General features: G+C 42.2%; 2 protein-coding genes across 3 annotated transcripts in view; one reads left to right on the plus strand and one right to left on the minus strand.

Moving 5' to 3' along the window:
• The first annotated feature begins 505 nt into the window (after nucleotides 1–505).
• Nucleotides 506–10,002, plus strand: ccnl1a (cyclin L1a). The gene is made up of 10 exons (XM_040183206.2): nucleotides 506–1,565; nucleotides 1,778–1,852; nucleotides 2,544–2,653; nucleotides 4,425–4,545; nucleotides 4,693–4,757; nucleotides 7,072–7,171; nucleotides 7,270–7,374; nucleotides 7,666–7,919; nucleotides 8,005–8,103; nucleotides 8,222–10,002. The coding sequence occupies exons 1-10, from the start codon at nucleotides 1,326–1,328 to the stop codon at nucleotides 8,697–8,699; spliced, it is 1,647 nt and encodes a 548-aa protein (XP_040039140.2). The 5' UTR covers nucleotides 506–1,325; the 3' UTR covers nucleotides 8,700–10,002.
• Nucleotides 10,003–10,141: 139 nt separating this feature from the next.
• veph1 (ventricular zone expressed PH domain-containing 1) overlaps nucleotides 10,142–17,053 on the minus strand; it is a 49,597-nt gene continuing 42,685 nt past the window's right edge. For both annotated transcript variants that reach the window (XM_040183163.2, XM_040183157.2), the window contains 3 exons: nucleotides 13,874–14,010; nucleotides 12,634–12,687; nucleotides 10,142–11,638 (listed from right to left, as the gene is read on the minus strand). In XM_040183163.2, the coding sequence (XP_040039097.2) occupies nucleotides 11,456–11,638; nucleotides 12,634–12,687; nucleotides 13,874–14,010 (374 nt within the window). In that variant the 3' untranslated portion in view covers nucleotides 10,142–11,455. The remainder of the gene's footprint in view (nucleotides 11,639–12,633; nucleotides 12,688–13,873; nucleotides 14,011–17,053) is intronic.

The following is a 17,053-nucleotide window of genomic DNA, read 5'->3' on the forward strand; positions in this document are numbered from 1 at the left end:
TTGATCTCTCTAACCCCAAAAGAAGACCAAACCAACAGATTTACCAGCAAAAACAATGCTTGAGTGTGTAGATAAAACATTCACACAACAGACCCTGCAGCAGCATAAGCCCACTAGTCACTTCTCGGTAAAAGCATTTCAAACATTGCAACGTTTGTACCACACCATCAGGTTGTTGGTGTTGTGTCTCTACGAGGTCAGTATATATTCCTCATAAAACACATTTAAAAAACAAGGAGACCATTTCCATGACGAGGCCCGGGATTTTCATGAACCTCAAACGGTGGGTATCTAGTTCTCTCTGCTGTCTGTCTCTAGGTACTGCATGGCTTCATCCTGGAGGCTGAACAGTGAGTGAACACAATGTTCCCACAACTAACTGGCACGTGAGGCTGCGCCTTCTTCGGCGGAACAATTGCCAGAGTATTCAAATCAAGTTCGCACATTGTCTTGCATAATTTTATCCTACTCCTACCTGGGTTGCTCTTTTAAACAGTTAAACAGAACATGGTGGATGATATTGATAAATACACACGCTGTTTAAAGGAAGTTAACTATTAATGTAATGATAAAATATATATTTCTGTTGTGACTCATGTTGCTCTTTATTGGCGGATGGATATGTTCCAGAGGTGAGAAGTCTGGACTTTCCCGTAAAGGACGTCATAGAAACCGTTGGTTGCGAGTCGCTTCTTTCCGTTGCCTGTTGTCGGAAAACCCACTAGATACAAAAATACAATTATCTAATGAGATTCTTGTATTTTATTATAGAGTTACATTATAAGTTATATTTTAGGGGATAGATATACTGGCTTATATGCTTTAACTATTTTTTAAACTGAGTATCCGTGTAGTAACAACGTATGTCGGATTAAATTCTTAATGTCTATATCTATATATATTCTATCTTTATAGATGCCAAATAAAAGGCTCGTAATTTTGCAAATAATAAAACAAAACAAATAATAACGTGGCATTATTTGGCCGGCGAATCTGGTTATTGACTATTTCTTACGATATTAACTTTGTTTGGACTGTAAACTATATACTATAAATGAAGTAAACGGGAACCATTAAATAACGGTGAGATGTGTAATGCATGTTAAATTGAAGGGAAATGGTGAAAATGTTGAGCAAAGGTGTGTGGTTTGTGTTCAACGATTTATTATTGAGGGACTACTTTATCGGCGGGGATGTGCACAAACGTTTGCGTCCTAACGAGGCGGTGACGTCACCGCTTTGTCAGTCTCCCTGCACCGCGGTCCTTCCGTCGAGGCTGTACGAGCTTTTCCCGATAACTGATAATCGCTATTTTTCGGGTGAAGATGGCCGCAGGTCCCCTCTCTGTGTCCTCCAACGCATCGACAAACAACGATGGCATTCTCATCGGTGACAAAGTTTACTCGGAAGTGTACCTTACCATCGACAACTCGCTCATACCGGAGGAGCGGCTCTCTCCGACGCCGTCAATGGTCGACGGCCTCGACTTGAACACAGAGACCGACCTTCGCATCCTCGGGTGTGAACTCATTCAGTCGGCGGGCATTCTTCTCCGGTTACCGCAGGTAAGCTTCCTAGCGTGTGCGGTTTGTTTTCAGTGAGTGGAGCATTCGTTTCTAGCGTGAAGCACATCTCGGCCCGGTGTTAGCTGTTTGCTAATGTTAGCATCCTAACGTTGGCGTGGTGTAGTTAAAATGGCGGCTCTCCATTGTGCAAGGTTAGGCCTGCTTATACAAGACTGTCGAAACTCAACGGTCGGTCTGTTTTATCTCGACAGGTGGCCATGGCAACTGGGCAAGTGCTGTTCCATCGCTTTTTCTATTCCAAGTCCTTCGTCAAGCACAGTTTTGAGGTAAGTCATCTTGAACATACGGTCCTTTTGTCAGGGCGCTGGTTGTGCTCTGTAACGTTAGCATAGCTTGTCGTCGCGCTTACGTTGGTGGCGGCCATATTGTCGACGTTCTGCCAGCGTTTTTTGAATTGCCGCAAAAGGGACGTTACTTAAAATCCGTGCGGAAAAAAAGTATAAAGGTGGCTCCGTATAAAAACATCATTCGTCTCTTTTGGGTGACGTTAAGTGATGTATAACTCCTGTAAACACCGCACATGTGAACTTAACGTTACGTAACGTTCTTCTGAGAGTCGATCTTTAAAGCTTCAAGTGGTCGTTGGTTGACCGGTCAATGTTACGTCATGCGTCTTCTATATATTATATCTATATTCTATAAATAACTTAAACTAAACTCGTTGAATGAATACCATCATCATTTACACATATCTGTTATGTCTGTGATGTACATCACAAGCCCAAACAATAAATGCCCTATTTAATAATTTCCTTAAAGCTGTTCTTCTCAATCCGTGATTTAATTCTTCCAAAGATCAAGAACAGGAATAATTGGTAGAATTTCTTGATTGTTAAATTCATGTCTTATTTTTCCAACATTGATGTGTTATGTTCGGGTACTCTTATTACTGGATGCATGCCATAGGTTATTGAACTCTTGTCTTCCAATCGTTTGTGTCACTCATCTTCTTCCCAGATTGTTGCTATGGCTTGTATCAACTTGGCCTCCAAGATTGAGGAAGCACCTAGACGAATAAGAGATGTCATAAATGTTTTTCACCATCTGAGACAGATCAGAGGCAAAAAGTAAGTATGGATGCTGAATCCAGTCTTCCATCTTGTCAAACAATACATGTTGTTTTTACATGGATCATGCTACATTTGGATGTATCCAATATAATGTTGTATTGTGTTTTTTTGCTGTGAAAGTGCTCTTCTGTATATCCTTGTACTCTAAACCATTTAAAAACTTTTCAGTTTCCGCTTCACTGGTAGTTTCAGACGTGTAATTGTCAACAAATAACATCTGTTTGACAGTACGCTGAAAATTGACAAGCGCACTAAAAATTGTGCATTGTGAGACGAGGCACCACAGCTTTATTTGCGTGTGCCTTTGTCTACATAGAAATCTGTTCATGTCAATACTATAGGCCTTGGCATTAACTTGGCTTCTTTTTTCCCTTGCAACCAACTAACAGCGACCAGCTACATTTACCAAAGCCTGGGTGATGTGGAATGGTACGTAAGATGAAGCAGTCGGCATGACAACCAGATGCAAGGGGGTCTCTCCTCCCCCAGGGCCACCCCACCCCTTCCTGTGGGAGACGCCCGTGGTCTGAACCCCTGTGGGGCACTGGGATCAGAGAAGACAGTTGGCCGAAGGTCCTTGGCCCCCGGGGCGGCTTGAGGACTCCTGTGGTTCAATCTTAAGCTTTGGGTATCTGTGCGTCAATCTGCGGCCCGTTGGGTAACGTAGTCTTCTTCACTGACTGCTCTTCACTGTGCATCTTGTTTGTGCTTTAAGAGTAAAACCCCATTCACCAACTGTTTGCCAGCCCACGGCTTTTATAGAAATATCACCTTGTTTGCAGAATAATACAGGGTACTTGTAGACCACGCGGGTTACGTTCTTGTTCAGGGTCGGTGCATGCACTGTAGCTTTAAAAGGAAAGGTATTGTTTGTAGTGACTTTGATTCTGCTGTAAAGCTAAAACCATGATGCACTGTAGCAAGTCTGTTTTTTAGATGACTGGGATGGTTGGTCATGTTATATAATAGATGTCACACAGATCATTTTACCATGCATGACAATATTCACATTTCAAAATACTACATTTTGATTTGAACTTTTATAGTTGTTGGTAAATATGCTAAATTATTCTGAATAATAATGTGGTTTAAGTTCTTTGTTTTGCTAAATTTATTCTCTATTATATACATTCATATCATGAATAGTACATGATGAATGATGGGGAGGCCCACACACATCGTCTGTTTTTATAAGTCATGGTTTTAGAAAGGTGAGGTTGTGTTAATGAATTTTGCTTTTGTAAATCTGTTTGTCTGCATTTTAAATAATCTGGTTAGCCAGCAGATATGTTGTAGGTTTGCAGGTTTTTTTCTTTTCCCTTCGATATGCAGCTATACTATGAATAAAAGTCATGTGGTTTTAGTTAACCGATTATTTACTTTACTGGCATGTACAGTGCACAGGAATAGGCAAGAAAAGGTTTGCGACTGCGTGTTGAGGTAGTTTTAGGTTTTTGAGTTTTAAGATTTGGTAAATTATTGGGTTGTTGATGTTGCAATTTGAAAGGCTCTGAGTTGATATTTCTACAAAAGCTGTGACAAATGGCGAATGAGGTAGAGGGCCGTCTCCAAAATCCCATATGCTTTCACTAGAACCACAGGAGTCCTCAATCCCCAGCAAACTGTCGGGCATGCAAACAGTTACACCTGTTGCTTTGAGTTGGTTGAAAGGGAAAAGGCTAAATAGTGCAAGAAATCAAAAGGGCATTTTCTTTCTTTATTTCCAAAGGGGGAAACATTATTTTATTTTGATTCCTTTATGAACTAGGACTCCAAGTTCATTGATACTTGATCAGAACTACATAAATACAAAAAACCAAGTCATCAAAGGAGAACGGCGGATCCTGAAGGAGCTGGGCTTCTGTGTGCACGTCAAGCATCCTCACAAGGTGAGTTTAAGCCACACTCGTAACTATTTAAGTACCATGCAGGTGCAACCAGCTTTTACAAACTAGTCCCAGTTCTTAGTGCAACATGAATGAAGCCCCTGGGGGTGATTCCGTGTTTTTAAACGTACCGTTCTTTTATGATTCCAGATCATCGTCATGTACCTTCAAGTCCTTGAATGTGAGAAGAACCAGACACTTGTCCAGACGGCCTGGTAAGTTCCCTTCAGGTTCTCCACAGTCCATTCCCACAGCAGCAACCTGTGTCATGTCTGCAAGAAGTGCCACCAGACCTGGGCTAAATATACTGTTGAACGAGTTTCAAATGGTCGAATCACTTGAAGCGCACTTTATTTATCTGCTAGGATCTTGGAACAAACCCATATATGGAACCGGCACCTGTCTGATAAGTGATTTTCAAGTGCCCCATGTGTTCTTAAGCACATTTGAAAATTATTCAACAACCATTTCGCCCAGGTTTGACTGCGACGTTCCCTCACTCCATTTTTAACCCTTCACCTTTTTATTCTTATTTTTTCTGATGGAGAAATTTTTGTTATTGCAAACCTGTTGCGTGTCTCACTCTCTGCCCTTACATGGCTTTGCTGTAAAGTCTGTTTGATTTTTTTCGGTGCTCGTGGAACTTGGTTTAACTTTGTCCTTTCTCTCTACTCTTTGATTAAAGGGTAGTCCATGCTGGTAAGTCACATAAAGAACCTCTGAACTCTGCCTCCTCCAACCACATGACCTAAGGAAGCTCCCCCCATTGCCTGGCTGCCCCTCTCCAGACAGCCAATCCCAATGCCGAGATTCACTGAAGGGGGCGGGCGGGCCTTTCCCAACAGCCAACATCATCTTGTTTTCTCTTGGGTGTCCAAAAGGATTTGTATTTTTTTTGGTCTTGCTACAAAGGTTTTAACTGTAATGCCCAGTTTTGATAAGTAGCTACACATACGTTTATATTCTGACTTTTTTTCTAGTTTACTTGCATCTAGCAATGAAGTAAACTTGGGCACAACAGAATATATATATATATTTTTTTACCCTTTAACATTTTTTTAAATATTTACAGTATTCTACTGTGTCCTGTCCCCAACTTACTTGGTGTTCAGACATGTGTCTGTTTTACAGGCTGATCCGGTTCTCAGCTTTTGCCTCCACGGACCTGTCTCGCCCACGCAGCAGTCAGAACCCAGCGGCTGTGTGTTAACTATAGTAGCGTTAGCATAGCAGTTTCACAGACTTGCCAAAGTGCATGTCGTTTGATGAAGGCAGGCGAGACTGGAAGTAATCCCGGTGTGGCAACGTTGTTCATAAGTACTCGTGGAATCCCTCCAGTAGAGCAGTTCATATTATTTGAAATGGTGTAACTCAACTATTTGGAGATATTTCACTGCTTTGCGAGTAGTAGTACTTTTTTTGCTGGTTGTAGTTCTTTTTGACAATATGAATGGGATCAGTGTCGTACCAGGTTATGGCCGTTTAATCATCATTTTTCTGTTAACACTTTTTTGTCTTTAGGACTTCTATGTTTCCTTAGAACATAGATGCTCACACCTCCCTGTACTTCCCTAATTCACATCCTGGCCATTTTGTCTTTTTTTTTTTTTGTAAATCCCCCCCCCCCCCCCCCCCCAACTCTTCATGGCTAATCTAATTTATCCATTATCCCTGTTTATATCACAGAGGTTCCACTCAGCAGTAGTGAGGTATAGATTGCAATCTGATGACTTTTTAGATACGTTGGTCACATGGGGTTGCAGAGAAAGGAAATCAGTTCTACCTTTTTAATTAATTGAAGCCAGAGTATTTTACTTTAAAATTGGCTGCTATTTTACAGTTGAGTCCCGTGGTCCATGTGTATCATCAGAATATTAGACTAGTTCTGCATCATTTGAGCAAGCCCTATTTGTCATGCATGCCACCATACATGCTGCGCCTCCCTATTCCCTCAGATTTGTCTGATTGAAAGTACAAGTGCATTCTCAATGAATGTGTTGAATCCGTATGTCTGCATGCCCCCACCTCTCACACGGCATGTGTCATTATCGCAATTATCATTAGTCTTGGTTTAGCTACTCAAAGGTCAGTGTGGTGAAATGGTGTTGGCAGGTCTTCAGTAGATTTCTTTCCCCATTTGTGTCTTCATGCTTTTCCTGCTACATACAGCAATCCCATGGATGCCCCAGAGAGAAATGGACAAAGTTAAATTTGACAGATTCAAGTGCATATCGCTTGTTGCGTCTGTGCAATGTAAAATGTATAACCGTTAATGCTGTACGTGCCTTTACTGGTCTAATCCTTATTATCTAAACTGAGTGTCTGTTAGAGGTTTGTGGTGATGCTTATTTATAAGTCACCCACAGGAAATCTGTGGTGAAAAGTTAGTTTCTTAGCTAAATCAGATTGTTGACCGACAGTAACGACTTGCGGTGACGCATCTTCAGTCTGTTGCTGTGAGTGAGAAGTGGATTTGTGTAGAGAAGATGCTATGTTTTTGTTTCTATGTGTTATTTTTGTCTTTAATAGGAACTACATGAATGATACCCTGCGGACAAATGTGTTTGTGAGATTCCAAGCCGAGACCATCGCCTGTGCCTGCATATTCCTCGCTGCCCGAGCCCTGCAGGTGGTTATCTACAACACGTTTTCACACTGCCATGTTGTGAGATTGTGTTTTTGGCACTAAATCCGGTTTACTCTAATCCTCTGTCCTGTGTGTCTCAGATACCTCTACCATCCAGGCCTAACTGGTACCTGCTGTTTGGAGCCAGTGAGGATGAAGTTAAAGAGGTCTGCATCACCACCCTCAAACTCTACACCAGGAAGAAGGTAAGCTTCTAGTTTGACCTTGGATTATCATAGTATTGACTAATAATAAAATTAAGCAATTTTAGACAGTTTCTTCCTTTGCCAGGTATTATTACTCAGTGCATTATCAGTAACAGCGCTGTTAATGAGAGTTAAAGACTAAACTGGTGATTAAAATAAAATTACCGCCTAAACATCGGCATAGATTCCTTATTGTGTGTGATAGAAAAAAACGTTATGTCACAACAAACCCATCAGGGACGCCGTCCGCTAACAGCAGGCAGTACGCTGACATTGCGTTTTCTTCCTCAGCCTAACTACGACCAGATGGAGAAGGAGGTGGATCGGAGGAAAATGTTCTTGGCGGAGGCCAAGCTGAAAGCGAAAGGCCTGAACCCCGATGGCACCCCTGCTTTGTCCACACTCGGTGGCTTCTCTCCGGCTTCCAAGCCCTGCTCGCCAAGCGTGGCAAAGGCAGAGGAGAAGTCTCCGAACCCCCAGACCCTCAAACCAGTTAAGAAGGAGCTAGAGAGCCGGACTCAGGTCAACAAGAGTCCGCACAATGGGTAGGAAACAAACCCACACGGTATCTGTCGTTTCACTAACGGTGTGTTTCTATTTTTATATGTTCCTAATATTTGTATTTTTCAGCTTAAGGAAGGACATGAAGATTGGGAAGAACAGTAGGAGCAGAAGTCGATCTCGTTCAAGAACACGGTCCCGGTCGAGATCCCGCTCGCCTCGCAGACAGTAAGTTGCCGGAGAAGATGTAGAAGATTGTAGTTTAATGTCTTGATGGCATCTCAACATCACTTCTATGTATGTTTAACTAGCCGAACATATTCCTCATCTTTCTCTGCTTTTACAGTTACAACAGCAGACGCAGTCACTCGGGGACGTACAGTTCTCGCTCACGCTCTCGCTCTCACAGTCGTAGTCCGTCTCCTCGGCGACATCCGCCCTCCCCCCTCCTCCCCCACCTCAAGTCCAAGTCCAGCCACCACAGCAACAGCGACTCTAAGCCCAGCAGTCGCCACAGCAACAGTGGCAGCGCAACGGCTCACAAGCGGAAGCGCTCGCGTTCTCGCACGCGGTCCCGCAGTCCGGTCAAGGTGGAGCGGGAACGGGAGCGGGACCGAGAGCGCGAACGGGAGAGAGACAGAGAGCGCAGCTCCTTCGAGCTCACCACGAAGAAACACAAGCACGAGCGAGGAGGCGGTCACCGTGGAGACCGGCGAGAGAGGGAGAGGTCCCGGTCCTACGACAGGGACCGGGAGAGAGAGCGCGGCCACAAGAGCAAACACCACAACAGCAGTGGCCACTCGGGACACCGCCACCGCCGCTGAGACCACCCCCCCCCAACACACACCACCAACAGGCTATCTCGAGGACTGATGGTCACTGAAGTATTTCCAGTATACTCAAAATCAAAATAATTTTGGCGTGTTTTCCGAATGCGCAGTGTGCTAAATGAGTGCAACTGCGAGTGTTTGCATTCGATGACGTCACGTCTTGCGAGTTCTTCTGGCGGTTGACTAAATGGTTGCACTTAAACTATTAGGGAAGTTAAACAAATATCTGCAGCTGTCAGACGACCTCTCTTGACGTGTCCTCACAATGCTGCACCTCTGCCCGTGGTTGAGCAAACATGCCAAGTTTGGTTTCCTTTTGGGTAAACTGAGCCTAATGCCAACATAGTTGGCTGACTGGGCTTCTCATATGCATCCTAAAAATGACCATTTAAACTATATGCTTTACGGGAATTTTGATCCTCTTCAATCCTCTTAATTTTGCTGGCCTGTCAAATCAGTACCTTTTTTTTGTTTTTTACTTATTTTTATTGAATTCTTTTTTTGTCATCGATGATATTTATGGAAATAATGTTGAAATTGCCGAGATCCTCCACCTACCTTCTGCATGTACAAATGTCTTAGTTATATAATACGCATTGATTTGACTCATCTACGCAACAGCACACTTGTAGCTGATATTTGGCGGAGGTGGTTGATGTTGTGTTTCTGTGGACTGGAAGTGTGTGTCTGAGGAACCCGGGCTGCAGCCGCAACTACCAGCAGTAAGTGGACTATTTGTACGTTTACTCACCTTTTTTCACCCAGCGAGACATCAGTCCCAGACCGGATGTCCCGCCCTCTCCTGCTATAGGTTGATGTTGATTTTCCCATGCTACCTCCAACCCCGCACACACACCACGGCCATCTCTCTAGCCTGCCCTTACGTTCTTAGTTTTACATGTAAAGTTATGGACTTTGGGAAAACAAAACTTATTTACAGTGTAAAGATGGATTGATATCTGCTGACAAAATGTGAACGCTTTGATTTATAAAAGCGAACCGCTCAGTGGAACATTGAATGAACAAATGTCAAATAAAAGCGATCATTCAGGAAGATCAGTATGTTTGCAAATTAAGGGACAGGTGGGCGAGTGGTATATATATTTTTTCCATTTTTTTTGACATGTATATTGCTAAAGCAGTTTTGTACAGTTTCAATTTTTTTTTTTTTTTTTTACAGCAGGGGTTGCAGATTGATTTGAAAAAGTTTAGGGTTGTCAATTTGTTACACTGGTTTTTAGTCTGCACGTGTTCATGTCCAATTTTTATTCAATAATAAATGAGCTATGCCACTGAACTGGTCTTCATTGGATTGGTGTAACTAAGTAGAACAACCTGACATAGTTGTTGTATACGGTTGAGCACGGAAATAACAGATATGAGCTTCTGGCTAGAGGACTACTAGGAAGCAAGGAAACAATATACCCACAGTCCAATTTCTGCTTCTCCTTTTTATTCAACCAAACCCAGAAACTATAAAAGATTTATTGAAAAAAAGAAGGAAGTCAGTATCAGACATGCAAAAGGTGCAACAAGCAAATATACAATAGGTTACTAATTTATTTGCAGTGTTAGATCCGAGTTATATAAACACAATGTGGGAGAAAGCGGAAGACAGAAGCAACATTCATTGATTAAGTAGCATTTCTAGACATCACTGAAGTGTTCCAACAGTATGTGGAGAAAATAAATATTGAATTTATATGAAAAATCAAATATAAAATTAAATGGAATTTAACACTTTAAAGTAAAAAGCCTTTCCTACAATTCTTTACACGATGCTCATAAATGTTTTTATACATTCAGAAAATGTAACATCTTCACATATAGTTTTGTGATTGTTGATATCGATTGTTGATAGATGTATAGTATCGTCTCCATCCTCATAACTGAAAATTGAATTGAATGTTGTGCCTTAAAGTAGTGAAGTAGTAGTGTCTGCCATTGTGTGTGTGTGTGTGTGAGGCTGTACTTAAGCACTGCAGTGCTTTGAAGAAAAGTCAAAAAATGAAAATGTTTTGGAAAAAATAGTCAAAATATTTTAAATCGAACAATGTCATCGGAATTCTTTAAAAAAAAATACTTAGTTGAAAAATGTCATGCAGAAAAACCATGTCAAAAAGGGTTTTATGATAAAAAGTCTTTGTTAGGTTGAAAAATGTCATGGAAAAAAAGGTAAAAAAAATATTATGTAAAAAATGTCTGAGCTGACTATAAAGCTGCTCTTATAATTCCTGCTTTCAAGGAGACTGAGCAGTTTCATTATTGCTTACAGTCCTAATGAGGTCTGTGCGTGAAGTCTTTAATGTTAAATACTATTCTGGCTACAAAATGCATCTCAATCCTCGTGCATCATTAAACTCCAACAGATCCCAAGTTTCCAGAAATGCTGATTTAGTTTGATTGTTGAAGCTCACAGCAGTGTCGGGTCTCAAGCAGAGTAAGTCAAAATGTCCATACTATATGATCCAGTCAGGTTAAATGTATGTGTAACTTTGATGGTGGTCCATTGTGGTGTAAAATCGTTAGTTTGACACGTTGTTTCTAAAATCAGTGCATAAAACGTTTTTTATAATTGTTTTTTGAATATTGGAGGATACCACCTATTACAAATAGAAAGTTGTGGTACTGGCAGTGGACGTCTTTGTCTCCAAAATCTTAGCAAAAACGTAATCTTACTCAGTGTTTGCATATGTGTATAGCTATGAATTTGTATGCACGGCATGTATTATCAACAGTCACGTATTCTCTCACAGGTAGGTGGTAGCCTCTCTGTTCTCCCTCTCTCTGGCCTGAGCCACGGCCACGTGGATGCACTGCAGCCACTCCTCGGCATGCTTCTCATCCTGGGCCTTCAGCACGTACGTCTTACTGTCGGTGAAGATCTCGAAGGCCCGGGGCAGGCCGCGATCACGCCGCTTCTTGGCCACCACCTATGCGGACAAAAGAAGCAGAAGAGACTTGCACTGAAACATCCGTCTTCTTCATTTGCCTTTACTTCTATCTTCTTAACATATTAATACGTTACAAGGTTACATGGTTCAAGTATCCATGATGTGATTTATTTACCAATATTAAGACTTTCTCTTCCCTCCGTGGCTTAGAGGAAGTGCAGAGAGCACCTACGTTTTTAAAGGTCGGATATGATCAGCCGTTCCCACAGTACTTGGCAATGCTGTCAAAATCATAAATGAATGGTCCAACATGTCTCTCCATCGTAATGTTAACACTAACAATATGTAGCTAGTCAATGGCGCACCCTATCGTATCAATACTTACGACACGCTGTCCATCAATCTTGTCTGTCTTAAACAGCTACCGTTTTAAGCTCCTTATTGCCCCTGCTGTTAGATAATTGTTACTTAACTTGCTGCTGGTGATGGTTGTTACTACAGATATTGACTCTCTACCGCCTCCTGCTGGTGATAGTTGTTACTACAGCGTTTGTCTCTTTGCTTCCCTCTGCTGGTGATAGTTGTTACTACAGTTACGGTCTCTCTGCCTCCCTCTGGTGGTTATTGTCGATACTACAGTCACCCCTTTTTGTTGCCTTTCCTTTGTTTTTTGTCTTATATCCTCGCATCCTCTGGCCCCCCCTTTTCTTTTCAATTCAATCTCACACACTATACATTTCATTTTTTTTTAAATGGTATGGTTAGAATAGTTTCATAGGGCTTGTTGGTTGTAGATATTATTGTCTTTGTAGGATATTATCTTGATTGGTATAACTGTCATTTAATAAACTATTTTAAACTTCAAAGAATGATTTTTCTGTGTTTACCATGTCGATTTGGTATGGTGGGGATAGTAGGGTTCAATTTTCTGCTCAAAATCCAAAACCTTCACCGTTAACTCTTAGTGTATAATAGTACTTATAGTAGATCGTTTTGGCAGCAGGTTTTTTAGGGACGACACTGTAACTCCTCACCTTGACACTCTGCACTTTGCTCAGCTCAATGGGGATGTCATCCAGCTCATCTTTCTGTGGGGTGGACAAAGCATAACAGTAGTAAAAAGTTCATTCATTTTCAAACAGCTCTTGTACCAGGTTGTCTGCGAATGTGCTACATCATTCTGTAAATAAACATTGACTTTAAAAGAAAGGTCTTCATAATAAGAACCTTACTGGGCGCCAACGCTCTGGATCACTGACTCACTTTTCAAAAATGTTTTTTGAGTATATTTTCGAGAGACATTCAGGAAACCATATTTGAGATTAACAAATGCAAACAAACTACGACGCAAGACCTCATTAAAGCAAGAGGTGGCGTTTAATAACTGTGCTATACCTGTGTTGGCACGAGTCTTAAACCTCTCAATCCTTCAAAGATGCTCGCTAATTAATTGTAGAGGAAACAACCCATTTTCTTGTTCTCAATTTCATTCTCTTTTTCGGGGAAAATGTTTTTCACAACAAAGGTCTGCTGAAATACTTCCAGAACAAGGATGGACTGAGCTCCAAGAACAAAGACTCAAAAGGAGTGCAGACAAAAAAAAACGACCTCTGCGTCTCAACTACCAGAGAATATCCAGATAAACATCTTCGGCGTCGTGCTTGCTTCTATTTTTTTGGGAGCTGATTTTTATAAACATGTTTAAAATTTACCCTGGTGGGTATGACAATTATTTCAATTATAATTAATTGGTTCACTCCTGTAGATCACTGCCGTAAATCTGGATATAAGCACCACCCAAATACACAGAAGTGAAGTCAAATTTACAAAAAAATGATTTTCTCACGACTTGAGCTGACTGAAAATATTTTTTTTCTGGCAGCTGGATAAAATCAAGCTTGACCAAATCTTTTGACAAACTCTGACCTGAACACATAGTTGGCCGCCTTGCTTTCGCTTGATGTTTTGATTAAACAAACTTTACCTTCTCACAGAAACACTCCAATCAGTGACGTTAGCGTTAGTTTGAGTCACCAGCAAACACATGGAAGATGGTTCCTTTCTATCACCGGGGCGATGGTTTGTTACCGTCGGATTCACCCGGTGCTCCCGAGGGATAATGAGCTCATCGCGAGATGTGATTTCCACTGTTTCATAAGGTTTCACCACGATTCAAATGACACGGAACTAGGACACATTTATGAAGAGTTTCTGATCGAGAGGCCAGGGGAAGTGTACATGTGTGCGGAGGCTGGATTGTCATTGATTTCGTACTGATTTGCCTTTCCGGAAGAGGAGCTGGTTTCCTGCCAGGGTGAAGTAACGGGTTTTCCAGCGCTTGATGAACTTCCAGCGAACCTGCTTCTCCTTCAGCTTCCCCTCGATCAGAGGCTGTCCCTCCTGGTTCACGACTAGACAGAGGGGACAAGAAACAAAAGGGTTTCCTTTCCGTTTTCTTGACATTACAGCTGACCAACAATGGATTGATCTGGAAGGTGAGAAGAAATTATGCATTCATGAGCCGTTGGGAGACACTCAAACATAGCCTGTGGTTATGAGCTACGTGTCTACAAAATTTAGAGCAAAAGTTCTAATAAAAAATGTGGAATGTTTTGCGAACAAACAGTAACCACCGAGTTTCTATTCCAAGTTATTTTCTGTGGCGTGGGGCCGGCCTGGCCAGATGCAGCTCACGGGACAGTTTCATAACCCTCTAGAATAGGAATTATTATTATTATATCTGACTCACAAGGTTCTGTTATTTCATATTTCCCTTTGGGATTTTCCCACAGTCTTCGAGTCTACAGTAATAATTTGCTTTGTTAGCATCAACAGCAAAAAAGTCTTCTAATACAAAATGTATGTTTTTGAACCAGAAAGAAAGGTTTATCTGAAGGACAAAAGCCTCGCTGGAAGATCGAAACATCAAAACACGTAACTGGCTGAATATACAGAATGAATATCATGTTAAGACCAGAAAAACTGAATTTAAATGCACTGCAGATCAGCAACACATGTTATTGTGTGTCTCAGAGACGACGGTCCGATGGACCGGAACACAGAAGATCGGGTTAGTTTAAGGTTTGGTGCCAATTGAAGAACTTCAGATGTTAACCACAAGAAACAGAGCCACCCTTTGTATCCATGGCGACGAGGAAAGCAGTGGAGAGATAATTGCAATCAGTTCAGTGTGTGTGTGTAATTTGGGGTGTGTGATTGCCTCCTGCAGTACCCAGCAATGCAGTTTGGATGAACGGTTTACAGGTACAGAAATGCAAAAGATACACACACATACAGACTGGGAGTAGAGACAGAGATTCCTGCCTTCATAGTTTCATAGACAACAGCGGTGCATCATCACATTTTACTGTAATAACAGCAGTTAAATGAATGGCTGTGAACATGACTAGAGGAGGGGTAGGCATTGTGTGTTTTATTTTTATAACTCACTTATGATTCACTTGAATGCCAATCATCTGAGTAAAACATTTACATTTCTTCCGATATGTCCGTCTCTGTGTGTTTGTGTGTATTTCCTCTGCCTATTCACATCCTGTCAGGCTGTTTAGACACACTGCTTGTGTACAGTTGGAGGTACTCCCATCATGATCGTGTGCATCATCTTACAAATATTCTGCAGTGCAGAAATAAACTTGGTGTGTTGCTTAAATCGTTGGACCTTTTGCAGTCGCTTTGCTTTGATGCAGAGACCTGGAATGTGAACCCTGGACGTTGTGGAATGTGATCCGATGACGTTGTGGAATGTGATCCGATGACGTTGTGGAATGTGATCCCTGGACGTTGTGGAATGTGATCCCTGGACGTTGTGGAATGTGATCCGATGACGTTGTGGAATGTGATCCCTGGACGTTGTGGAATGTGATCCCTGGACGTTGTGGAATGTGATCTCTGGACGTTGTGGAATGTGATCCCTGGACGTTGTGGAATGTGATCCGATGACGTTGTGGAATGTGATCTCTGGACGTTGTGGAATGTGATCCCTGGACGTTGTGGAATGTGATCCGATGACGTTGTGGAATGTGATCTCTGGACATTGTGGAATGTGATCCCTGGATGTTGTGGAATGTGACCCCTGGATGTTGTGGAATGTGATCCCTGGATGCTGTGGAATGTGATCCGATGACGTTGTGGAATGTGATCCCTGGATGTTGTGGAATGTGATCCCTGGATGTTGTGGAATGTGATCCCTGGACGTTGTGGAATGTGATCCGATGACGTTGTGGAATGTGATCTCGGGACGTTGTGGAATGTGATCTCGGGATGTTGTGGAATGTGATCCCTGGACGTTTTGGAATGTGATCCGATGACGTTGTGGAATGTGATCTCGGGATGTTGTGGAATGTGATCCCTGGACGTTGTGGAATGTGATCCCTGGACGTTGTGGAATGTGATCCCTGGACGTTGTGGAATGTGATCTCGGGATGTTGTGGAATGTGATCCCTGGACGTTGTGGAATGTGATCCCTGGATGCTGTGGAATGTGATCTCGGGACGTTGTGGAATGTGATCCCTGGACGTTGTGGAATGTGATCCCATGATGTCTATGGCAAGTTCTGTAATTGACAACACGTCGTCTGAAACACGCACACACCATTCTTCTGCTGCAGCCGTCCACATGTGGTCAGATGATGCGCAGCAACCTCTTTTAAAAAGGTTCTGCTGTTGTTCCATTTAGAGCTCTGTGGGAGACATGGTTTTCCAAACTGCGACAAAGGACAAAGAGTCGAGTGTCCGACCCAAATCATTAGCAGAAACAGCTGTGCCTCCGAAAAAAGCACAACCGCGCCCTCACACGCAAACCTGTTTGTGTGTGTCAATTTGTATGGCTTTTATAATGTATGAGTGCATTTGAGGATAAATGCGTGTAGTTGGGTGTTTGCAGTTTTGGGCTAAAGTACGACAACATCGGGATGAAGTGTGAGAAGAACAGTGCGACGTGTCCTGCAAGGAAACTAAGTCCTCTGACTCACATCAACATCAGGAAAACATGTGGCTGCAAAGAAGTTACCATCCCCCAACAGGGTCAATGTCACGTTTTTCCTTTTTGAGGCATCAATATCACACCCCCCATGAATTCCAAGTCATAAAAGAAGACTTCAAAATTCAGTCGCATTCAAAATAATATATATTAAAAGTAAACGGAGGTCACCCTCTAAGTCCAAAATTAGTTTTGCCCAATGTAGAGTGGAATGAGGGAAGAGACGGTTCACAGGCCAATGGCCACTTTTCTCCAACAACAAGGTGTTAGCTGACATGTTAACTTAGGGCCACAGCCCCGCCAGAGGATATTAACAGAATATGTAACAGCCCCCTTGAGAAATGCTGTCCAAAATAATTTGAGCACTGCCCCATTCCCAGAACTCACACACCATCTCTGGCGCGCAGTGATGAACGTCCCCTCAACCACGGAATCTCCTGAATTTGCAACATGGTT

Source organism: Gasterosteus aculeatus, chromosome 1 (assembly GCF_964276395.1).
Source record: "Gasterosteus aculeatus chromosome 1, fGasAcu3.hap1.1, whole genome shotgun sequence".
NCBI lineage: Eukaryota > Metazoa > Chordata > Actinopteri > Perciformes > Gasterosteidae > Gasterosteus > Gasterosteus aculeatus.